This window comes from Crotalus tigris, unplaced genomic scaffold, assembly GCF_016545835.1.
Source record: "Crotalus tigris isolate CLP2741 ecotype Arizona unplaced genomic scaffold, ASM1654583v1 scf7180000024179.210319, whole genome shotgun sequence".
Taxonomy (NCBI): Eukaryota; Metazoa; Chordata; class Lepidosauria; order Squamata; family Viperidae; genus Crotalus; species Crotalus tigris.
In genome coordinates this window covers 125,444-151,853 of record NW_024100419.1, presented here as the reverse complement: position 1 = coordinate 151,853, position 26,410 = coordinate 125,444, and the positions used below count along the sequence as shown (strand labels likewise).

The 26,410-nt window shown below is 41.5% G+C and overlaps 1 protein-coding gene across 5 annotated transcripts in view; it reads left to right on the top strand.

The window, feature by feature from the left end:
• The first annotated feature begins 6,422 nt into the window (after positions 1-6,422).
• LOC120299045 (transcription factor 15-like) overlaps positions 6,423-26,410 on the top strand; it is a 57,764-nt gene continuing 37,776 nt past the window's right edge. For 2 of the 5 annotated variants that reach the window (XM_039323439.1, XM_039323438.1), the window contains exons 1-4: positions 6,423-7,001; positions 8,482-8,584; positions 8,703-9,014; positions 25,115-25,169. In XM_039323439.1, the coding sequence (XP_039179373.1) occupies positions 6,522-7,001; positions 8,482-8,514 (513 nt within the window). In that variant the 5' untranslated portion in view covers positions 6,423-6,521 and the 3' untranslated portion in view covers positions 8,515-8,584; positions 8,703-9,014; positions 25,115-25,169. Of the gene's footprint in view, positions 7,002-8,481; positions 8,585-8,702; positions 9,552-25,114; positions 25,170-26,410 lie in introns of those variants that run through there. The other 3 variants (XM_039323440.1, XM_039323441.1, XM_039323437.1) reach the window with 3 other exon arrangements.

The window sequence follows — 26,410 nt, the reverse complement described above, 5'->3', positions numbered from 1 at the left end:
TGCGTAAGCTTCTCTGAGCTTGCAGAGATAAATTTAACCAATATATGCAGGCATAATAAAAGCAAGTCCCTACTGTTCATACTTGTTAAGGTATGTTGTTATTAGCTAATGTGTGGCATTTTTATTCAAACCACTTATTTCCATCTTTTTTCTTATAAATTACTTTTCTGGCATTGCTCGCTGTTTTATTTGTCAGTATAATATTACCAATCCTACTAGGTACACCAGACTAGGCAATCAACTCCAAAGAAAGATTAAAACATGAGCTGAATATGGAACAGCAAGGACCTCAGCATGTCAACCAAAGATTAGTTCGCTCTATAGCTACCTATAGTTGTGAGTGTTGGACCTTAAAAAAGCAAGACAGGGAGAAAATTGACTCATTTGAGCTGCAGTGCTGGAGAAGGCGTTTGAGTATTCTTTGGACAGCAAAGGTGATGAACAAGCAAGTATTGGACACATAACACCGTCCAGACATGTGACTGAAAGGCAAAATTATAAGACCGCGTCTCACATACAGTATTTTGGCCATGTCATTTGGGGGAATTCACTGTCTCCAATTATGTTGGGAAGAGTTGGCAGGAAATGGAAACCAGGCAGCCAAAGAAGATGGTGGTCGGATCAAAGCTGACACCAGCCAGAGCATAGAACAACTCTAAGAAGTAGTGCAAGATTGGAAGATGCAGAGAGACCTGCCCTATAGAATTGCCAAGAGTCGGACACAACTGAATGGATAATATCACCATCACCACCATCATAGCAAAACCTTGCAAGTCTGATTGTGTTGTAACTCCTCCTCCTTCTTATAGCCCTATGAATTAGAGAGGTGAATGACTGGGTCTCTTCCAAATATTATCTGTTGTGGACTTGACATGTTTCACTCCTCATCCCTTTGATAACAGAGCTTGCATATTCTAAGTAAGCTTACTCTCTACAAATATATACAAATCTTTCCCAAACTGGCATATTGCTTTCCAATATGACAATCTAGTGCTGGAGACAATATCTCAGTTGGGTCATGTTCCACAGCAGTACAATATAACCAATTTCCTCCAGTCTAATCCATTTTTCAAACAAAACCAGACAGAGCAAAGCTGGCCAAGGAAAAGAGACACACAGAGAGACACAATGGTTGTCTTAGAGTGAATGATATTACAATTCCGTGTATTTTGAAAGAAGAAGAGTGTCATCGCACGAAGGGATGAAAAATTACGTACTCCTCACATTTCTCTAATTAGAGGGGATGAAAATTCAGCTTATTTTAAAAAGACTTCAAGAAAGTTCCTCTCCAAGCAGTTTCAATCCAGCAGAACAGCAGCCTAGTTCACTGAAAAGTTAAATTAAAATGATAGCTCCAGGTCACAGTTTCAGTCATTTACCTGGATTAAAAAGCTTTTCACCATAAAGCAAATTCAGAAAGAGGTGAAGTATCGCAAAGAGATCTGCTCTTTCGAGTATCTCCAAGGAAGCCACTCAAGAACGCAGGAAGGCTGAGGAAGGGACCTATTCATACATTTGTAGACTTAACTGTTGAGAAAATTAATAATTATACCCAACGGATTGTGCTTCTTTCATGCTTTATTGACTCCTACCATATTCACATCATTGGATTTAAAGAGCATGAAAAGGAGCATTGAAGATGGTCCCTTAGAAAAGCTCTCCCCATTCTGCTAGTTTATGACATTAAATACTTGAAAAATCTTCCTTCCCGGTAGATGAGAATCAAGTGCAAAAAATACAGAAGTTGCTATCGTCACTTTTGCTTGCCCTGTGATATTATTGGAGTCTGTGTAAAATAAAAGGACAGTGAATTTAAGTTTCCCCAGTTCTAGGCTTCCTTTGTTTTTTATTTCAAATAGGGGAGAGGAGCAGAGCTTTCTAAGTTGCACCACCACCCCATTATCTCATTAGTCAACAATTAAATAGCTAGAGACCTCCTTCCAAGGCTTCAGGCCTTCTCTTGGGCCCAGCACTAGCATATACAGTCTAGGAATAAGCAGCGATGTTAGCTTGGGACACTTTCTGGGAAGTAGAGAAACTAGAAATACCTCGTCCATGCTGAAGACTACTGGGTAACCATGAGATGGCAGCAAAGAGTGAGAGTTAGTCATCTGATGGTTCCCTCAGCCCTACACACAGAGGGTCTCTATTGCAGTGGTCCCCAAACTTTCTGACTTTGCAAACTGGCTCTCAGTGGTGGTAGCCAGGGGGGCAGAGGGGATGGTTTTGCACACATGCGTGCTGCTTCCACAAATGCAACTTCTCATGGGCACACTCACTGGCTGCTTGTGCGGCCTGGTTACCAACAGGCAGAAGCCCGGCATCGGGGTGCATACTGGAAGTTGGACACCTCTTTTCTACTGCACATGTCCAGAGTCTCTTCCATCAGCTGCTCCAACCTCACAAGTCATGTCACCCTATGCAAATGCTTAGGTTTCCCCCAAAATGTATACTACTCAGGAATAGATTACATCTAGGGTTGGGTTGGAGGTAAATGTAGAAGGGTTTGGGGTCTTCTATGCCTGCCCTAACCATATTTACACTACTAGTTTCATCATTATTAAATGACAAGGAAGAAATTACCTTGCTAATCTGATTTGATCCTCTTGGGACACACTCATTTACAAGTTGCAAAAAAAAAAGCAGTGACTGTTAAAAAAATTATAGAAATGCAGGCCAGAGGCTCCAAATTTCAGCAGAATCAAAAGCATGTTCATTGTGAGTTTTTAAAAACACACACAAAACAAACAGAACAACAAAATGAGCCTTCCCCCCCTTTTTCCTTTGTATATGTTCAAGCAATTATAGTGATTCTGCCATTAGCAGTACATGATGCATAAACTGAGGTGAGGAAGGTATCTTCTGTTCCTTAGCTTGGCTTGATTTGTAGTCACTGTAATCATAAAGTTTTGTGCTTGTTTAACACAAGTCTGACTTTGGCTCAAGGAAATTGATGATCTGCATTGTATATTAGGGCATTCTGTGGCAATTAGCACACAAGCAATCTCACTATCTAGAGGATTAAGAGTCAATGATGGGCTTTTCCATTTATTCAATAATCTTATTGGCCTTGTAAAACTCTTGACTGTTAATGGTGACATATATTAGTACTGGGGAGGGGTGTGGTACAATGTCAATTCTAGTCCTAAACTTTCCTTAAGGAATTAATTCTATCCAGTGTTTGCCTAAATGTTATTCCAATCAATAATTAAGCAATTAACTGTGGCAATATTCTGAATGTTTTACAAGCATCTTTTAAGCTGAATGGCCATTTTGCACTGACGTTTCAAGGAATCTTAGAGCTAAAAACAAGAACATTTAATCTTTTTAATGTGGGGATCCTTAATCACTAGATTAACTTGTCATTGTATCAGCCTCTTGGCTTTACTTTTAATTTTCTTAACTCAGAGCTGTCAAATATAAAGAAAGCCTAAAGATGCATGGATTGTGTTATTAAATACTGGAAGCTGATGGTGGTGCTGAATTTATTTGTGTCCAGGTGGAGACGCCTCTGTTTACTTAAAACAGTCCTTTTCTGGCTTCCTGCCCAGTCTGTTCCTCCAATTATGTCAAACCGGGTTATCAGTGAAAAAGAAGACAGAGTCTCTCTGTGAGATACAGGCAGTTGTGCCCTACTGTACATCTGAACGTCTTTTGATTGTTTCATTGACAGGTTTTCTGGATGGGCGGGGAAGTTCCCTGTTACTTGTATGGGGAAAATAACCCTTCCCAGTAGCTATAAAATCATCCCCTAAAAACTGGAAATTTCTAGAGGTCCAAGGTCAGTTGAAATTTCTTAAAAGAATATAAAGATTGCTGGGATAAAACGACTAGATTACAACAAATAAAAGGAATCTGTTTGAAGAAAAGAAACCAAGGACTCTACTGAAGAAAAGAAAGCTGGAGGAAGAATCTCACTTTTGATTTGAGAACATTTTCAGAAATTCAGAATTCTTCAACATATTTTACTGGATATGCCTGAATTTGGGTATTGGAGTAGCTTCAAATTTCACAACACACATTCCCAATCAATGCAACATAAAGGTTCTGCCACTTGCCAGAGTTTGTAATTATTATTTTTTCATTATTTAATATTCAGTTGTATTAAGAATCAAAGCCCCCTTTTATGAGGTTTTTCTCAGGTAGAGAATCATAAATAGCATTTGCTATTAGTATTCAGATAAACATTCCCATCTACCTTTTTGTTGGCCCTTGAATTACTCTTCAGACTAACTCCTTATTTCTACGATGTGAATTTGATTCATTGGGATTGATTAAAAGACCACCAGGGAAGCAGACAGTTGTTTTTTCTTTAGTTCAGAACAGAACAGAATAACAGAGTTGGAAGGGCCCTTGGAGGTCTTCTAGTCCAACCCCCTGCTCAAGCAGGAGACCTGATACCATTTCAGACAAATGATTGTCCAATCTCTTCTTAAAAGCCTCCAGTGTTGGAGCACCCACAAGTTCTGGAGGTAAGCCAATCCACTGATTAATTGTTCTCACTGTCTGGAAATTTCTCCTTAGTTCTAGGTTGATTCTCTTCTTGATTAGATTCCATCCATTGCTTCTTGTCCTGCCTTCAGGTGGTTTGGTAAATAAAGTTCAGCCCATTATTTCTGTTGGGTTCTTCAAATCTTTACATGGGGTTGGTGTCTTTGGGTGTTTTGGAACTGGGTGCCAGAAGACTATTCAAAGCCATGTAAATTATACTACTGTTCCATATGGCAATATGTGATAGCCATGATCCTATTGTTTAGGTGTATGTATTCGGAGAACTTCTCATATTGCAACACTGTTTTCAAACCAGTGCAGATCACACACACACACAAATAAATCAGAATTATGATAAATAAGTCAAGAAATCTCCATGTGCCATATTTGTAACTTCTTGGTGGGTTTTATCTGGTTACCTTCTGGGATCTTTGGCGTAACTTATAATCAAAGTTTTACCACCAGCCTAAAGGGTAAAAATTCATGAAATGTTCATAAATATCAAATTGATTTCAAATCAAGCCAAGGAGTCTGGAGTCATCAGTGGGCCAAAAAGGCAGGGATGCCACTATTTAATGCTGTTCAAGAAGCAGGAATCAAGCCAAATCCATCTCTGTATGATATATAAGTAACAGCATGGCTGATCAGGTCAATTCAAAATGTATTATGTTCCTTATTCCAGCAGTGAATACAAATGCTGCCGTAGCCTTGAAGCATGGCTGTGCTTTTACAGGTGAGAACTAAAAGCAAGGGGACATTGGATTCTGAATTTCCATTTTTAGCCCTGGACTTATCTCTGCCCCTGCATAAATGAGCAGGTGAAAGTGACAGAGGCAACAGAGTGTGGCAACAAACCACAAATAGGATCCAGCAGAGTTGGTGAGAGGACAGGAGGACTCACAGCCAAGAATGTGGAAGCAACTGGCTGTGTTGGAGTGCTTGCATTGGTGCTAAAAGGAAGCCATCTCCAGTATTCCAACACTACACTAAACATAAAATAGTGATGTTGAGCTTTAGGATTAAAATTAACCATATATCTTTCTGCTGAAGCCCTTAGAAATAGTTTTTAGCCCATTTGGTTAGTTTGATTGAGATAGTTAGATCTTAGAAAGCTTATTTGGGCAACCTATTTTTTTTTTCAAATGGTTTGTAGAGTGACACAGTTGAAATGTCTTGTTATAACTCTGAGATATGCCAGAACACAGCAAATGAGATAGGATACCCTTAGTCTAAACAGTACTTTGAGAATTGTTTGTAAATGCTTGGCCTTACATTATCCTAGAGCATTTGTCTATATGTTCATGGTGAGAAAATAATTGGCAGTCCCACAAATGCAGTGATTTTGAAACTGCACTAAGAAATGGTTCAGACAAGCCAACCAATAGCTAACATTGAGCAGTCAGCATGATAAAGTTATGAAAATGTGGGGAGGGAGGGAGGGAGGGAGGGAGGGAGGAAAGGAAGGAAGGAAGGAAGGAAGGAAGGAAGGAAGGAAGGAAGGAAGGAAGGAAGGAAGGAAGGAAGGAAGGAAGGAAGGAAGGAAGGAAGGAAGGAAGGAACTCTGATTTTAACTCCTCTGGGTCTAACACTTGGCTCAGTTTTCACTAGATAGTCTAGATATTCAAGTGATTTTTGAATTATGAGCCTGCTGAAAGAAAAGGGGAAATGTCTGTCTTCCTGGAGAATTTGAGAGAGGCATGAAACCATTCCTGAGATTGAGGGGAAAGGGGAAGGAGAGGGCTTCCCTTCTGCCCATGCTCCTGAGGGCTGCCCAGGCCTTCGCACACGCTGACATGACAAGGAGCAGACAGGTGCAGGCCTTTCAATAGCTCCTCTGAGAAGCAGCTCCACCTCCCCGGCCTTATTTACAGAGCCACCATCTGCTCGATCTAAAAGGAGCAACCATTCAAAAAATGATCCTGCTGCTGGAAGGGACTTTTTGGTAGAGCAGCGGCTGCTGATGCTAACAGGAGCAAGGTGGCAGCTGCTGGGCATAAAAGTGATGGAGCTGAGGGGCTGCTGGCTTGACCATGAAGTCGAGCGGGGGTGCTGCATCCGATCTGGAGGAGCTGGAGAGTGGCAGCAGCGAGAGCAGCTCGGGCCGCTCCCTGCCCGGCACTGGGGCCCAAAGCAAATGCAAACGCAAGAGCCCTCGGTCGAGTGGTCGCAACAAGCAGAGGCAGGCAGCCAATGCTCGGGAAAGGGACCGAACGCACAGCGTCAACTCCGCTTTCAGCGCCCTCCGCACACTCATCCCGACCGAGCCTGCAGACCGTAAGCTGTCTAAGATCGAGACCCTGCGCCTGGCCTCCAGCTACATCTCTCACCTGGCGAATATGCTGCTCCTACAGCAGCAGCAGCAGCAGCAGTCACCTGGTGGGAACTTAGCTGAGGAGACCTTGCTTGTGAGGCAGCCCTGCCTGCAGTATCAGCCTCTCCTGCAAGGCAACCCTGCCACGGGGAGCCCAAGATCCATCTGCACCTTCTGTCTGAGCAACCAGAGGAAACTGGTAAGGTTGGCATCAGGTCTTCCCTAACCCCCCCCCAAATCCTATCATCTTCATGGGTATGGTCCCTGCGCTACCAACATGAGTCTAGAAGGTGGCACTGTTTGGACATGACTATCCCACAATTTTAAATCAACTTGCTTGATTCAAATTCTGTGCTTAGCAGAGGCAGAAAAGTGGTGCCTGCATGGCATGACTGGCAAGGTGAAACAGATGGGAAGGTAGAACTTAACTAGTGGTGGGATTCAGCCAGTTTGCACCAGTTCGGCAGAACCTGTAGCTAATTTTTTGTTGCTCAGGCCCAGAATGGACTTCTGGAAGTGGCCTCCACACAGAGAACTGGTTGTTCACATATTTGAATCCCACCACTGAACTTAACCTTTATATTAGCATTATCCCAAATATCATACCACAGGCAATCCTTCTCTTAAGTGTCTTAAGCTGCTTTTTTTCATTCTTTTTCATTTCTTTCATTTTTCATTCTGAGCTATTTTTAAAGACACTTAGGTAAGGATTTTTCGTGTGAGCCTTGCATATAGAAATGAATGAACAAAAACTGCATTTGCTTTGTTTTGTAACTGGAAAAGCAACCCTTATTATTTTTTCCCCTTTTTATAAGCAACCCTTAGATTTCTCAGGTTTTTGTGTAGTATTATTTGTATTTCTCACAAAGACTTTTTTCTTACCTTTTCCTCAAAAGAACTATTTAAAAAATTAAAATAAAACTGTCCCATCTCACAGTTTACATTAAACAAACAAAATTAAAACAGCCAAATTAGCCCTGTGAATGAATATGATTGCCTGAAAGTATAAGGACCTGCAAGTATCTATCTCTCTTTATCTATCTCTATCTATCTATCTATCTATCTATCTATCTATCTATCTATCTATCCTCTATCTATCTATCTATCTATATCTATTTTACATATCTATTTATCTTACGTATCTATCTATCTATATCTATCATCTATCTATCTCTATATCTATCTATCTATCTTTATCTATCTATCATCTGTCTATCATCTATCATCCATCATCTATCATCTATCATCTCTCTTTATCTATCTATCTATCTATCTTTATCTATCTATCTATTTTACATATCTATCTATCTTATGTATCTATCTATATCTATCTATCTATCTATCTATCTATCTATCTATCTATCTTATCTATCTATCTATCTATCTATCTATCATCTACCTACCTACCCATCCATCCATCCATCCATCCATCCATCCATCCATCCATCCATCCATCTATCTATCTATCTATCTATCTATCTATCTAATCTTATTTCAATTTCTATGTATCTAATCTTTCTATGTGTGTATGTGTGTGCACCGGCCTTCTGATCTGATCTGTCTCTGATAGAGCAAGTGAAATGTCACTGGCCATTGGCAACAGATATTGAAACAAACTTAAATCTGTGTGTTTATGTGTCCTGCTGTTTAATAATGGGTGCTTTTGGTTCTTTTTGCAGCACAGAGAACGGGACAAACACCTGTCACTCTAAAAAATTATATGAATGTTGATTCAGATGAGCTGCTTGTGTAAATGCTGGACCGGATACAGAACAGCTCTAGGTAACAGCGTGGCACTCATATCTTAATATTCATGTTTCAATTGTGCAGTTATTTTGATCTCATTTTAAAAGCAGGGGCAAAATAGTAATCACAATTTGCGCTTTGTTTTCTTTTGCAGCAGACCAGTTCCAAGGGCTTTTTTTGCAAATGAAATTGAACACGGTGAGGAAAGTTGCACCTGGTGCGGCAGCTATTTTTGTTCAAGAAATGCTAACCCTAAGCAGCCAAGCTGTGATACTGATGCCTCCCAAACTGATGTCACATGATGGAACTTGAGCTTCCCAACATCCAGCATCTCCTTATCGTGGAGATGTCAGCGCATCAGAACTCCTAACCATAACTGAACACACCAAGGAATGGCATGTTTCTCTTTTTTCAAAGGCTCCCTGGCTCCTGCCAGCAAACCCAAAGGTTTCCACTGAGATGGAAGGTCTGTACCCAAATAATAGCAAGAATGTACATGAGGTCTCAGTTTATCTAATCTCAATATGAAAATGATGCTCCCTTAAGTCACTCCACTGATCCTAGGAAACAATTAGTTCCTGCTTAAACATATGGTCCTGTTCTATCTAGCTAAGTAGTCCAAACACCTCTAGAAAGCATCAAATTGGGAAAGGCTGCCCTAGCCAGTCGCTGTGTTAAAACGTGGGGTTTTTCAGTGCCAGAAAAACAATCTCTTTTCTTGTTATGGGTGATCATGAACTCGGGGTGCTTGGTCCAATTATTAATTTCACATGATAAAAATGAAGCTAGCCAGCATGATTTTCTTTAAATTAACTGCGAGTCATGTACAGGTAGTCCTTGATTTACAGCAGTTTGTTTAGTGAACGTTCAAAGTTACAACAACACTGAAAAAAGTGACTTATGACCCTTTTTGACATATATGACCATTGCAGCATCCCACATGGTCATGTGATCATATTCATGACAACTGCAATGTCCCAGGCGCAAGGGTAGGCAACCTTGGCTCTTTTATGACTCGTGGACTTCAGGTTGAAGTCCATGAGTCATAAAAGAGCCAAGGTTGCCTACCCCTGTCCCAGGGTCACGTGATCGCCTTTTGTGTCTTTCCGGCAAGCAAAGCCAATGCAGGAAGCCAGATTCACTTAAAAATCATGTTACTAATTTAACAACTGCAATGATTTTCCTGCAGTGGCAAGAAAAATGGGGCAAAACTCCCTTAACAACAGGGCTCAATTGTGGTTCCAAGTCAAAGACTACAAAGACTTCACACTGCTATCTAAGAAACAAAGAACAATAGCACTGCAAAGCAACAGAGAAAGGGAAGTGAACTGCTTTTGGACAGCATAACTTAGAACATGATTTGCTTTTTAGAGTTAGAGTTATATGATACACTGGCCATGGTGATCAGAAGGAACCTTCTCCCTTCTGTCTTCTCAAGCCTTGTCCTTTGGGAAATATAACAGAACAAGCTTTCTCTCCCCCCTCCCCCATTAATGATATATATAATGACTCCATGGCTAATTCTGAATAACTACCGGTACTTGACCCATATACAAAATTTGGCATGAAGATCTGAAGATCCGTAGCAGATATAACATCCAGGATTGACACAGATATCCTTATTTGAAAAGCGGGAGAGTGAGTTTCATGAAGCTGAGATGTGATGTCTCCCATATAGATATGTGACAGTAGCCAAACTATAAACAAAGCTGATATTGTTCAAGTGCTTTTGCAAGACGCTCCATCCTTTCTTCCCTCCCCTTCTCCTTTATGGAAATAAGGTTTCTTTACCATCTCTTTGATGGTATCTGAGCCAGGCTGAGGCTCCAACTGTAGGAATGGTGGCTTTTTTTCATTATCAACAGCAGAATTAGAAGATATGGGTTTCTTCTACTCAAGGATAGATGATTTATGCAAATTAGATTATCAGCTTGTAGGTTGAGCCTTTCCAGGGCTAGGAGAAAACCCTGGAAATTAGCCATACAAAGGATAAAGTGTGACAATTTCTATAGTGACTCCCCCCCACCAAAAAAGTGTAGTGCTTCACACTTGGGCCTCTACAATAATTTTTTCCAGGGGATGGAGCAAAACATATGCATTTACGATAGTTGTAGTGTCCTAGGGTCAGGTGATCGCATTTGTAACCTTCCCAATGTCTGATAAGCAAAGTCAATGGGGAAAGCCAGGTTCACTTAACAACCATGTGGTTCACTTAACAACAACACTTAACAGCTTAACATCCATGGCAGAAATGATGATAAAACTGGATGTGATTCACTTCACAACCATCTTGCTTAGCAATGGAAATTCTGGTCTCAATATAAGTCAAGGACTACCTGTATAATATCCGGCCATGTTCTCCCTTTCTTCCACTCATTTTTTTTCCCCTATTGAAATTCCTATTAAAATCCTTTACGTTAATCCCTTTACAAGCTCTGGCATAGTTTCTACCTATGTAAGAAGAGATCTCTGCTCTTACTCATTCTTTACATCAGCCCGGCCACCTTGTGCCCACTGTAGCATTCCAGTAGCAAAGAGCTGGTGAGCCAACAATGTCCTCATTACCCTTCAGAGATGATGATATCATGGGCATCTGTGCTGCTGTCCCCGTGCTACTCTGGTAGTGGAAAAGATCAGAGCTTCTCTCCCCCTCTATAATGCAACCCCAGCTCTCTACCCCTTTTCCACCCTGACAAAAAGCCACTGACTTTGCTAGCATTCCTCTGTAGGAAATATTTTTTATGGGGAAAATATTTAAATTTTGATACTTGTCTCCATATGCATTATGACATGTCCAGGCCAGGAATGGATAAATTAACGAAATGGAATTCTAATAGCCTTTTTAAAAGGCCCTGGTTCTTCTCTAATATATGGGCACTTCACTCTTAGAGCTGATTTATGCATTTCTAGCTAGCTTATATATCAAATATTAAATTATTGCTTCTACAGATTTTTTCATTACTTGTGGCAGGAGCATATGCGCACCTGTTTAAAGTCTCGGCCACAGATGCTGTGGAAAGCTTCCATCCAATAGGTAGGCCTAGAAAAAGGCATATAAGTTTAGTAAATAAATAAATAAAATAATGCCCCGTATGTGCTATCGCTAAACCCCGTGCAGGGAAACCGTCTGGCCTATTGCAGCAGGTCGCCGATCCGACTCGGCCTTGGGAGGAGATCATCATGGACTTTATTGTTGACCCGTACATACGTCTCCACATCTGGTTTCATCCCTGGCCGCCAGATCTGGCGTTTGGGTAAATGCATAGTCATGCTGAAATGAGCCAAGCATGTCAGAGTCCTCCTTACCCTTAAGCCATAAAGTTGGGCCCAAGACTTGTATTGCAGATCCCTTGACAAACTGGCTTATGAAGTAGCCTTTGTGGAAGATATAGCCAGACAGGAGCAGGATCCTAGATTTGAAATTGGAGAATGGCTACATGGTGAGTCGTGTTTCTTGAAAGAGTGTAGGATCTTTCTAAATTATTTCATCACTGAAGTGTGGAATTGAGAAAGTTCCCAAGGGCTCTCTTAATTTATCCATACTCCTAGGTTTCTCCCACATGGTTGCTACACATTATATTTGATGCCATCTCTTTACTGCTTGATGTGTAGGCCTGTTTTGAATTAGAATAAATCTGTAAAATAGGTTTTACATTTTCAAAGTCAGGCAGAATAAACAAAATAAAGTGGAAATTATTATGGAAGAGAGTCACTAAATGAGCCTCTGAATATGTAGGGCATGTGTATACATAGAGCAGTGATGTTGAGATTCTTTTGATATATTTTAACACCTAGTTTCTTACTTCAGTCAAAATTAACAATCCACCAATTATAGTTTCACAGCATTCGTTAGTTTTTAATCGTCTCAATCCATACTTTACAATGGATTCTTGTAAAAGTAGTATGCTGTGTCATATATTTAAAAATCTAATTGAATATTTATTGGTCCTATTTTGAAAAAATAATATAAAAGAGAAAGAGATTATTCTTAACTAAAAAAAACCTAAAGCGAATAACATGCATTCACATTTATTTCCATCATTATAGTAAATAAACTACCAATCTTGAAAACTATATATACAGTTTATATGCATTAATAAAGTTTGAATTCAGACTAATTACATTTCAGCAAGCTACAGTATGCTACAATGACAACACACATGCACACACACGCAATGGCATCATTACTCAACTCGCCCCTTTACGAATAACAGAATAGGACAGAACAGAACAGAACAGAATAGAATGGAATAGAATAGAATTTATTGGCCAGGTGTGATTGGACACACTCCAGTAGTGTGTCTCAACATGTGATGAAAATATGCAGTCATGGCATTTGTGTGATATTGTCACACCCATAGCTCACTGACCCATAGATTATCATGATAACACCCTAATTTTTCTTTCAGAAAGTTAGTTACTTCTCCTCTTCCTCCATTCTCCCTGCTCCATTGGACATTTAGCTGCCTTGTTCAATACTCAGTAAGTTTGTTCAGCACCACACAATGTAACTTGTGTGATGTCTGCCCTACTTATGATGAAGTCACTTAGAACTGGTGGATAAGCGTAGACCTGCTCTATTTAACTCTACTGAGGGGGGCAGATTTCTGATCTGGCAAATTTTCTGTCTCCTGAGACTAGGCTAGAAGTGAATATACTTTCTAAGGTGTGCAAAGTATCAAAACGAATATGGACACGCTGGCAGGGACATATATCTATTTGTTATTCAGCAGGACCTTAGCCAAAAATCATTTTAATCTCTACAAATCATATAGTGACTATTCACCACAATGAAAACAAAGAAAAATAGCTATTATATGGAGCATATTTTTGCATACCAATTCGTACAATCAAATTCTGATCATGTATCTTTTTTCATATTCATATATGGGAATAGTTTCAACATCATAGGGCGATCATAATGTAAGTAAGAGATTAGGATTCTTATATATTTAGAAACTCTCTTTGATCATTATGAAATAGGAAGTGTGAGGGAATAAAATAAGGGATAGCCTAGTTCTGTTTCCTTCACCATTAATCTTAACAAGATGAGCTCAAAGGCAGAAAGGATGAAGGTGGGGTCTACGTCCTTATCTTGCTTCCAGGCTTCCTATTATCATGTCTCACAAGGGTGACATTTTTGAAAGAAAACAGTTGTTCTGTAGATGTAAATGGCACTCTGTTCAAGAGTAGTAAAGGTTACAGGTCTGGCTTGAGTTTGCCTTGGCAGAATGCTTCTTGACAGGAAGTGATACCATCCTTCTTACTAAGGAAGAGAAATGATCCCATGAGGTGCTTCACAAACACAGCCTATAGTTAGAAGAGGCTTTTCCATCTGTCGCAGATGGAGACTGTGAGGCAAAACATAGCTTGTTTGCTTTGCATTTAAGAGAGGGGAGTAGACACACATTATTTTGTGTACCAGCTTCAGTGCAGTGATCCAACTGAATCACTATTGCCATCCTATTGGTAAGGCTAAAATAGGTTTTTATGGTTAGTGCAATAAGCATTGCTTGAATCAGTCTGAAAATGAGGAGCCCTTAATTACAATACATTTTGGTATGTCACATGTTCTCAGCATTTTTAAATAGGGGCAACATGTCTTGTTAGTTGGGTACAGCCTCCCAAAGAAACAATGCCTGTATTTTAAAATTCTTCCTTCTGTGATACAACATGGATCTTTATTCTGCTGGTAAAAATGAAATGTTGGCATTATCTTATCTTATTTCAATTTGGGATTGCGGTTTACCTAATGTACAATCTGGCTCATGGCTTCCAAATGCAGGGAGAAAAACAATTTACTGTAATCTTGAAAACAAAAATAAATAACATATTCTTCTCAGGTGGGTATAGCAGCATGTTTTATTAATTAAACTCTCCCCTGGTCTTAGGAGATGACATTTTTAAAAAGATAAGAAGTTAGAGGAAGTATGAGACAACCTTCCCAAAGCACGTATTTGTCACTGTGAATAATATCTACATATTTGAACACATTTTACAATTTCCTGCTCTACGTGGTGGAAGGTAGACATTATACTGCCATAGAATGTGTGTGGGTTTTATCAAAAAGGAAGTCACATACAAAGTCTTCCAGCTCTCTGTTCAGTTTGACCTTTCAGTGCTGAATATGGAGGTCTCTTACCTAAGAGTGTAACATTTTAGGATATCTTCCTGCATCACAGCATTGCTGTAATGAATGAAGCTATACAAGACAATATTGTCTTGAACAAGAGAACCTCTAAAGGATTATGTCCTCTAGTACTTCTCTTCACCTAGGCCATGGGTAGGCAACCTTGGCTCTGTTATGACTCGTGGACTTCAACTCTCAGAATTCCTGATCTAACATGGCTCAGCTTGGAAACCTCTCCCTTTCCCCTCAGCACAGCTGCCTCAGGAATTCTGGGAGTTGAAGTCCACAAGTCATAAAAGAGCCAAGGTTACCTACCCCTGACCTAGGCGCTATCATTTTAAGTTCCTTCAGTGAATGTATAAAAATAGAATTGAACATCCTCTTGTAAATAGACATCAAAGAGTATATTATGTGTTCTGCAGGGGTAAATGTATTACTTTTCATGCCCACCTCTTTTTCATCTATTTTTATTTATTTTTGACATCATTTGAAAGCACATTGGACCCAATTAATCAAGAATATTTATGAATAATATATTATTACAATATTATCCTGGATCTTACCAATTAGAAAAAAAGCTGGGTTTTTAATATACTCCATAAGTTTTCAAACATACTACATGATTTTTTTGTAATTGGTCAGTGAATTACTTGTATTATGCCTCAATGAAAACCTCTGGCATTTATTATACTTTTAGCACTAATTATAAAACCTGCATTAAAAAAAATCAAATTTGTTTATATTCTAATTTAAATTTAATATTGTTAAGATAATACTGTATCTTAAAATAAAATGTATTTTTGTAACATAGATAAATATTAAAGTCATTTTTAAGACTGGATTTCTGTGAATATTCACTTTGACGTGGAAATGTTTTATTAGCTAGAATTCAGAGAGTGAATGTACTGTGGTTGTGGATGTTACTACCATTATCGTCTACTGGAAGAAAGAGGAAAAAATTTATTCATAAAGTTTCCTTATTCCCACAGAAGATGTGAGTTTTTTTTAAAGGGGGGGGGCAAGCAGGAAGGAAGGTCTCTTTGTAGAGTTGTTGAGAATAATGTTTGCAGGTCTCCAGGGCCTCTTTGCATTTCCTTGAAGGAAAACAAATAATTGTGAGAAATGTTCTTGCAAGTTAGAACGGTTACAGTAATGGAGAAGGCTATAAGCCAATGGATTATCAGAAGTTACAGGTAGTCTTTGACTTATGACCGCAATGGAGCCCAACATTTCTGTTGTTAAGGGAGATAGCTGTTAGGTGAGTTTTGCCCCATTTTACGACCTTTCTTTCTTTCTTTCTTTCTTAAATGAATTACCGTGGTTGTTAAGTGTAATGTGGTTACTGAAACGGTTTTTAAGTGAATCTGGCTTCCCCATTGACTTTGCTTGTCAGAAGGTCATAAAAGGTGATCACATGACCTGGGGACACTGAAACCCTCATAAATATGAGTCGGTTGCCAAGTGTCTGAATTCTGATCATGCGATCTTGGGGATGCTGCAACCATTGTAAGTGTGAAATACAGTCGTAAGTCACCTTTTCCAGTGCCATTTTTAATTTTGAACGGTCACTAAATGAATTGTTCTAACGTGAGCTGTATGTAACCTGTATTCTCCTTACTGTATGCACCTAGGGTGGACATACTCATACACCCTTGGTGCATTACTCATTTCTTTCTGTCCTCATAACCAAATCTACCAGATAGGAATTGCCGGGGGAATCCACTTGTGTTCTGCAAGAAAATCCATCTAAGAGATCACTCTTATTAAGTGTCATATATTAAGGTCTCATATCTTGGAGTTGCATTAGAAATAGATTCTAATTGCAGGGGAAAAGATATACCCACACTGATAGGCTACAACCTGTTGTTCGGTTTGCATTTGAGCAATGCAATGTTGCTGAAATCCTTTGAGATTCTTTTCTCTCTGAAGTGAGAATGGCTCCTTCCTTTCAGAAATAAGTGAAGATCGTTCTCTTTTGTCAAACATTTTGAGAAAAGGTGATAGGGATAGGTTGTCCTTGTTGGGTGCACTTCAATGCTTTCAGGCATTTAATTGGATTTATTTATCTTTTTTATGGAGAAGTTTTATTATTTTGATTGAGATGACAGGTATACAAATGATGCCAAATAAAGAAGTTAAATTTAGCTTTAAGCACCAAGACTATATGGAATATCCTTGAAACACTTAAAGGCTGCTATTGTAATCACTAGGAGTTGAACATAGTCTGATATTCCTTATAACTAGAGTAGAAATTTTAGGATTAGGGGAAAAAATAAGTCACTAAAAATGTGAGAGAACAGAGCCATGATCCAGCATCTTATCCTCCCTCAGATGTTTAAACTGTATTTTGTAGGCATATGATCTTCCATAGTCACTTAACTTGTTGGATTCCTTTTAATTGTCAACACAACAATGTGCTCCAATAGTCTCTATTCTTCCTCCCACAATTGCTATCGTAGGCCAATCTCTTCAAGCCTTGCACCCTGACACTTTAATCAACAGTCTGCACTTACAGTATCGAGCTGGCCTAATAAAGAACAATGATGTCAAATGAAAACACTTGCCCTAGGAAAAGGCCAGGCAGTTTTCGGATGAGATAGGATGAGGTAGCTGTGGCTCCACCTGAAAGTGGACTTTGAAGATGAGCCTTCTGAGGAGAGAAACGTAATGTCCAGAATGAGGAGCAGTAAAGGCACATGGGCAGAGAGCCAATAAAGCAAATACAAAACCCTCCAGGCATCAGGAAGCATTTTCTAAAATCTAAATGGATGGAGGCATCAGTAGCAGACTCATTAAAAATGTTTTTAATCTATATGGATTTGTATACATATAGAGAGAAAGAGGGGAGGGAGGGAGGGAGGGGGAGAGAGAACTTTTAATACAGAACATGACCTGCATTGGGACTAAACTAAACCTTAATCCTAACCTGTAATTCACTTTCTACCATCAAAAGGCTGCTGTTACACTTTAGAGATACAACTACTTCTCATCTTTTTACTCACCAAGACCAAAAGGAGTTTGTTTACTTACTGCTAATTGCTAAAAGAGGAGTAGGGAATTGTTATCTGGATTACAGTCATAGAAAACAATTATTTACAGTACAGTAATGCCTTAATTCTGTATCCTGCAATCATCATAGAAGTTATTCTTCTCTTTTTTTAGGCTTAATTAAATAATAATAATCTCAGTACAACACAGCAATCAATGCATATGTAACATATGCATTTTGCCCCTTCTTTCAGCCCCAGAAAGAGGTGGAAGAGAAGCTTGTGGTGGGTGAAAACGAGAGAGGTGAGAGGGGAGAAGGGGCGTTGTCTTACCTGAACGCCTTTTCTCAGCATGAGGAATGTAGACTCCAAGGATGGGTTGATTTAGTCTTCTAGCCCAATCAGATCAAACAATCAAAGTTGCCACGCCTCTGCAGCTTCTGACCATGCCCCAGTTTCGAAAGGGCGAAGCGAATGATTGTGTGATGTGATGGCTCCGAACTGCTGACACTAACCTAGCTGCCAGTAATAATCAGGGAGGGGTGGAGTCTACATTCCTCATGCTGAGAAAAGGCGTTCAGGTAAGACAATGCCCCTTCTCCAGCATGTAGAGGAATGTAGACTCCAAGGATGGGACATACCAAAGCCCCTATGATCCCACGGGTGGGAAGCAGGTTGGTTAAGTGTCAGTGCTGAAATGGACCACTTGTTGTAAAACCCGACGGCCAAAAGCGGCCTCTGCGGAAGCAAACTTGTCGAGTTTGTAGTGGTGAATGAATGGTGAAGGGGACGACCACGTAGCCGCCTTACAGATGTTCTCTATGGACACCTGAATCTCCCACGCCGCCGATGTGGAAGCGCTATGAGTAGAGTGCGCTGTCAGGCGGCTTGGGACAGGTAAAGAGGAAGCCTGGTAAGATTGAGCGATACAGGCCTTGATCCACCTGGCCATAGTAGAGGAGGAAACCTTCTGTCCCTTGGAAGTTGAGTGGAAAGAGACAAACAATGCCTCCGATTTGCGAAAGGAAGCTGTCCTCTTAATGTAATGACGTAATGCCCTATGTACATCTAGGTAATGCCACTGCTTTTCTAGTGTGTGAGAAGGATTGGGACAAAAGTTTGGTAGTACAATGTCCTGAGCCCTGTGAAACAGGGTATTCACCTTGGGAATGAATGAGGGATCTAACCTCAGCACCACTCTGTCCTGATAGAAGGTACACAGGTCTTCCCTAACTGAAAGAGCAGCCAGCTCTGACACGCATCTCGCTGACGTGATGGCTACTAGGAAAGCCACCTTGTGGGACAAAATGTAAAGAGGACAACACCTTATAGATTCAAAGGGAGACCTAGTGAGTGCCAGCAGAACACGAGGTAGTTCCCAAGATGGATACCTGGGTACTACCGGAGGTCTGGTGTTGGAGACTCCTTTCATAAAGGATTGGACCCTGGGATGATGGGACAATGGAGTGGCGTTGGCACAGGTGAACACCGTGGAAAGAGCGGCCACATGTCTACGCAAGGTGTTGGGCGCTAAGCCTTTATCCACTCCATCCATGAGGTATTCAAGAATCACTGGAATAGTGACAGAAAAGATAGACAAACCCTTACAGGTACACCAGTCACAGAAGTTCTTCCAAGTGGCATCATAGATTCGGTTCGCCGCTGGCCGTCTGGAAACTTGGATCATAGCTATCACCCTTGAAGAGTAAGATCCGCACATCAGGAACTGGCGCTCAGGTGCCAGACGGCTAGTTGTAGCCACTGTGGGTCTAGATGGCATATGGCCCCCTGTGTTAGAATTATCCTCTCTGGAGGGATTTGCCAAGGGGGGGGGCTATGGCGAGGTTCACGAGATCCGCGAACCATGGACGCCTTGGCCAATACGGGGCTACAAGGATTAGCTCCGCCTGTTCCTGTAACAGCTTCCTGATGACGGCCAGGATTAAGGGAAGGGGTGGAAATGCATATAGAAGGCCCGCCGGCCAAGGGCTGTGGAGGGCATCTGCTCCTTCCGAACCCTGGGATGGGTACCGAGATAGAAACCGGGGAAGCTGGGTGTTCTTCGGGGATGCAAACAGGTCAACTTTGGGCCAACCGAAATGGTGAGTTATCTCCCGAAAGAGATGGGGATGTAGACGCCACTCTGAATGATCTATCGTAGATCGACTCAGAAAATCTGCCTGGTCGTTTTCCACCGCTGAAATGTGTGTCGCCTTTAGGGACAACAGATTCTGTTCCACCCATGACCCCAGACACTGGGCCTCGGACATTAGAATCCGCGATCGAGTGCCACCCTGCCTGTTGACATGGGCCTTTGCCGCCATGTTGTCTGTCAGAACCAGCACGGGGCGGCCTGCCAACTTCTTGTGGAAATGGCGAAGTGCTAGGTGTATGGCTCTGAGCTCTAACCAATTGATATTTTTCTTGAGATCCCGTTGAGACCACTGTCCCTGGGCAAATTGGGATTACAGATGTGCCCCCCATCCAAACAGACTGGTGTCTGTGGTCAAGGTTACCCGAGTCGGTTCTCTGAACAGGGATCCTTTGGACAGTGCTGGGATAACCACCAGATGAGGGATGTGAGTGTCTGTGGTGGGACTCGCACCCTCTGTGGAAAACATGCTACACCCCGTTTCTGGTAAGGGAGTAGAAACCACTGTAGTTGTCTCGTATGAAGCCTGGCCCAAGGCACTATGGCAATACATGAGATCAGTTTCCCTAACAGCTGTGACAGTAGGAGCAGGGTTACATGTTTCTCCTTGCGCACCCTGGTGACCATCGTACGTATGCTGAGCTGACGCTCCTGAGACAGGAAAACTCGGCACTGGCTGGTGTCTATTATTGTGCCTAGGTGGAGCAAACGGTTTGTTGGGATCAGATGGCTCTTTGGGAAGTTGATCATAAATCCATGATCCTGGAGTGTCTTGATCGTCAGTGCCACGTCTGAACGGGCATTCAGTGCCGAGGACGATTGGATTAGGATATCGTCCAAGTAGCACTGAACGCGGACTGGTACCAACCTGAGCTGTGCAGCGAGAACCGCCAGGATTTTGGTGAAAACCCTTGGAGCTGATGATAGGCCGAATGGAAGGGCCCTGTACTGATAGTGATGGTTGGAATACCTGAATCTGAGGAAACGCCTGTGATTTGGATGTATGGGAATGTGCAGGTAAGCTTCTGTCAGATCTATGGATGTAAGAAAATCCCCCGGCCGAATACTGCCCAGAATAGAATGAAGAGTTTGCATCTTGAATTTTTGGTAAATTAGGTACCGATTTAGAGCCTTGAGGTCTAGGATCGCCCTCCATCCTCCTGAGAGTTTTGGTACCACCAACAGGATGGAGTAGAAACCCAGTCCCCATTGATCTGGGGGTACCCGCTCTATTGCCTCTATGCTTAACAGATGACAAATGGCCTCCTCCATGAGACCTTGTTTCACGGGACTTCTGGATAGGGGGCAGGAGATGAAGCGCCGAGGGGGGAGTGTGAGGAACTCCAGAGACAGTCCGTCTCTGATAGTGGTTAGAATCCAATTGTCCGTGGTGGTAGTTTCCCATTTGTGGAAATATAGTGCCAGTCTTCCGCCAATGGGAGGAATCCACCTCAAGTCACTTTGACTTTCGGAAAGGACGAGCTCCTCTGCCAGGCAGGGGCCTCTTAGCCTGGAATTGTGGCTTTGGCTTGTCTCTGTAGCCGGACCGGTCCGATGAGCGGTCCGGCCCTGCTTGAAAGGGCCGATACCCGCTCCATGTAGTTCGGTCTGAGCCAGACTTGAATGACGGACGCTGGTTGTATGGAGAAAAATGTCTGCCCGTTTTTTTGACAACATGAGCTAGTACTTTCAACTTTTCTTTGTTTTTAGTCAGGTAAGGAATGAGAGCCTCTCCAAAAAGGCGACCTTTTTGATATGGTGCCGCAGCTACTCTCCATTTGTGCCTGGTATCGGCCTTCCAATTTTTTAGCCAGAACTAAAGCTATGGCCCGAGCCGAATATTTGGCCGACTGCAGAGACACATCTGCCATGTATTCCAGTGCGGCCCTTAGTTTAGTGACATCCTGGTGAACCCTTACCTCATCTGGGGATAATCTGGCCTGTAATTCCCTGAGCCAGATTAATGCAATTCTAGCGAAAAAGGAGTTAGATGTTGAGGCTCTTATAGCCCAAGCTGATGCCTGATGGGTCCTTTTGAGGGAAATCTCAGACTTCTTGTCCTCAGCCTTAAGGGCCTCCGACATATCTCCTGGGATTTTGGTGTCTGACAGTATGGGGGCGAGAGCCTCGTCTACACTCGGAACTTCGAGGACATCGTTGAGGGAAGGGACCGTATCTAAGAGCTTACGATCTAATCCCCCAAGAGCAGAGAAACTTCCAGGAGATCCCCACTGATCCTGAATGGATTTGAGAAACATAGGGGGGCAAGGTATCTGTAGGTTCTTCTTGACCGGTTCCAGAAACAGTGGGTCAGAACTCTGTCCAGAGTCCTGATTGGTCGTCTGTGGTTTCACGGGTTCAATTTTTCCGGTGACATAGGCCTTTTGTAAAAGAGGATAGAAGGAATTTGGATTAAACACCCCTACCATAGGAGTGGCCTCCGCCTGAATGTCTTCCCCGTCTGACCACGTGCCTTCTTCCAGAATCTGAGCGGAAAAATCCAATATCTCGCTCCCTTCAGATTGAGGTGGAGAACCGTGATCTGAGATGACATACTCCCTGGGATGCCTAGTTTCCATGGGCGTAGGGGGGGTTGACGGTCCTTGGACTGGAATGGCCCTCCCTGAAGCCGCCATTGCCTGAGCCACCACCTGTGAGATCATGGCTTGGAGCTGGACAGTAAATGAAGGATGTTCGGGGCCCCAAAGACCCGTCGCCGTCGGCGTGAAAGATGCTGAAGGAATTGGGGGAGGGACGACTGTAGTAACCTCCCACTGAGATCCACAAGACACTGAGGAAGGTCCTGGCTCAGCAGCTGGAATTGAATCTTGGACCTGTAATCTCAATTCTCGGTCAAAGAGGGACAGATGGTCCCGTTCATATCCCAGCAAGGAACCCTGGTCCAGGGTCTGCTCAGGAGACCAAGCCTGTGTAAAAGGGGAAGGTCGATGCTCCCCTGATGTGGATGCAAGAGGAGGTGAGGGGATAAGCTGCGTCTCTCCTGTCTGCCGCTGGGCTTTGGAGAACTGTCGCTCCAGCGCCCTATGTCTGCTATCTGCTTGCTTGTCATCGGCCTTAGAGGTCCGTTTGACCTTGGCCTTAGCTTTTGCAGGTGTATCCAGACTGGATGGCTTGCGTTTTATATTTCCACTGGAGGTGGAAGCCTGTGAAACGGTGTTATCCGCCATATTGAAATAAACAATAGGAAATAAACAACAGGTGTTCACCAGGAGATCCCTGGATCTGGCCTGTACTGCAGTAGAAGAAAAGACAGGTTGTCACCAGGAGATCCCTGGATCAGTCCTGTTCTGCAGGAGAAGAAAGGGCAGATTTTCACCAGGAGATCCCTGGATCGGCCCTTGGTCTGCAGGAGAAAGGAAGGCCACGGCCCACCTGGGTGGTACAGGCCTGCACGAGGGTCTGTGAGGTCCGGCCCGCCGTTAAGCATGGAGTCACTACGCGATATAAGCCGCACTACGCTCAGGGGCTGTCCTCCCCATTCAATTTTTCAGGCCCACTGTAATAGACACAATTTGGCCAAAAAAGTATCAATTAAAGATAAGTCTATATATGAATATAGATATATATCTTGTTTAATTTAATTCTGTTTTATTTTAATTGATTTTTTTAATTTATTTTTTATCTTATTTTTTTTGACCCTCGTGTCTCACTTAGTGACGGCTAGGACAGTAAGTGCCGACCACTATGCAGACAGCGGAAAACAGGCAAGGCAAGCAGCCGTCCAATCTGTTGGCACTGGATATTTAAAAGGTACTGGTAAGTCACAGTCTGGAATATTACCAGATAAAATGGAGTGAGAGACTCAAGGTATTTTCCCTATGTCTTTGCCTATTAAGCAGCTGAATGAAGATCTAAAGGAATGTAATTAGAACTCCTATTCCCCCCCCACCACTTAGGGAGAATCACCAAATAAGTAAGTTACTTCGTGACTGAAAAGGCTGTAATTAGGACAAAGCAGTCAATTTAATGTGTATGATCGGGTGGAGCCCAAAATGGCGGCCGGGACGATCTGATGAGAGATGAAACAAGCTGAGAGAAAAGATCCTCTCCTGCAAGTAATCTGGTAATAAGCTCTTTTAGTCAAACAGTTCACCTGCTGTTTTTGTTTTTTTTTTTTTGGATAATTTACAGCTGACAATCAACAGTAACAAGGAAGTACTTGAGTAGTGTGAAGATCGAGCCTTCTAGAGGCTCAAAATGGCACCCGCAGGTTGTTTGAATTGGTAATAAACCTAAGAAGGTGATTTCAGTTTTCAGCTGAAAATTAGTAGTTTAAAGCTTTGCATTCACAGCGAAGATCTTGGGAGGGGGTGGGGGAGGTGGATTATAATGAGGAAGCAGCAATCTACGATCAGCTGTCTGTCTCTGAAAAACTCACGGAGAAGGGAATTGATTAAGAGAGAAGAAATGGTGCAGCACTGAGCTCAGAGCTGAACCAATCCCCCCCCAAAGAAGGAAAAAAAGGATAGAGAAACCACGAATGGCAATAACTACCTTTCTGAATCTAAATTAGGAGCCAAATTCTCATGTCTCTTCAGGGCTGAGACCAAACGAAAACTGGGGCATGGTCAGACCCTGCAGAGGCGTGGCAACTTTGATTGTTTGGTCTGATTGGGCTAGAAGACTAAATCAACCCATCCTTGGAGTCTACATTCCTCTACATGCTGGAGAACAAGTGTTACATTTTCTCGTATTTTTTTTACAGAGTTTAGCTTTTTGTTTTCTGAAATTTGGACAAATTTATGGAAATTAATGGGTAAGAAAATAATTTATTTATTTTTTTAGTTTACATATGACAATTTTAAACTGGCTAAGCAACAAATATCCTACGCTAAGAAACAAGTGTTTCACAATAAATTAAAAATCAGCTAAAACATAAATAATACAATAAGGAGTACGGTAGGATCGTTGACATTAGAATTAAGTTAATTGTAAGCTTTGATTTAAACATTTACTTTTATGAACTTTGATGCTGACCTTCAGAAATTTAATTATAAATCTGTAGTTATCTCACAATTAGGTCCAAATAAGAACTGCAGGAGCCTTTTACATTCACTGCACGGGGAATATACTTGGCTGGCCTAATAACTGTTTACTATTCTAATTTTAATAGTTATTTTAATGGACATGAATACTGCAATTAAAGAAATTGAAAACTGATGTATTGGTATTTGTTAACTAAACACTTCTGCTGTTTGGTAGGTCCTTCTCAATAAGCGGCCTCATTAATCTACTTCAGCTTTGAGCTTCCTAATATTGTTTATTCTTTCTAATAGGTCAGATTGTAGCTGATGTAACTCCCAACTAGATATTGCTCCCTTCTACACAAGTGTAAGTCTGCAAAGGTCAGAAGTTAAGTTCAACATTTTGTTCAAGTATAGAGAGGTATAAATAGAGGGTAAAACGATCGTTCTGCATGAACAGGTGATGTGTGTTAGCCTTCTGAGGGCATTACGGATGGGATACACAAACCCACTCCATACTAGACTCACTAAAAGTTGATCAATATATGAATAAAAAACATATTAAAACAAAGTGAGGATATTAGAGCTTCACAGGTTTTATAGAACATTGTGTGACATAATACAAAATGTTATAAAACATTTTCTATGGTCAACTCCTGATATTTGACTATGCTATACAGTTCAACATAGGCTATTTTTAAGGCAGATACATCTCCCTAAAATAAAGGCAGATACTATCTCACTAAATTTTTAAGAACTTTACTGGTGTAGGCAGTACAATAGAAGTTCTGCCATTGCTGAAGGCATTGAGGAATCTGGTAAGGAAATAACTCTGAAAGGATGACCCAGTGACTCATGTCTTGTCTAGTTTCCATTCAGACTCAGATTGTAAATTTAAATATGTTTCTTTGCTTAAATATGTTTGTTTTTCCTTTCCTTTCCTTTCCTCCAAGGTTTTATGGTGCATTATGGCTGGAAGCAGGGAGATCATTTACAGGTAGTCCTTGACTTACAAGCACCATTGAGCCCAAAATTTCCACTGCTAAGCAAGTCAGCTGAGTTTTGCCCCAGTTGCACTACCTTTCTTGTCACAGTTGTTAAGTGAATCACTGCAATTGTTAATAACTCAGTGGTTAAGTGAATCTGGCTTCCCCACTGAATTTGATTGTCAGAAGGTCACAAAAGCTGATGATCACATGACTCCAGGATGCTGCAACCATCATAAATATGAACCAATTGTCAGGCATTTGAATTTTGATCACATGACCATGGGGGAGTGCTGCCACAGTCATGTGGAAAAAAGGTCTTAAGTCACCTTTTTCAGTGCTGTTATAACTTTGAACGGTCACTAAAGAATGGTTGTAAATTGAGGACTACACATATTGAGATGAAGCTTCCCTTTCCTCTTGCTTCTGCAACTGCAAGGAGCTTACCTGCATGGCTGCCATTTTCGCCATAATTTAAAGTGAATATGTAATGAGAATTCAGAGACAAGCAAATTATACAGAGATAGAAGAGATAGTGGGAGAGAAAAAATGTTACAGGATAAAATGAGACTTTTTGAAGACCTAAGATATACAGAAGGTGACATATTCTTTTCTTCATCTG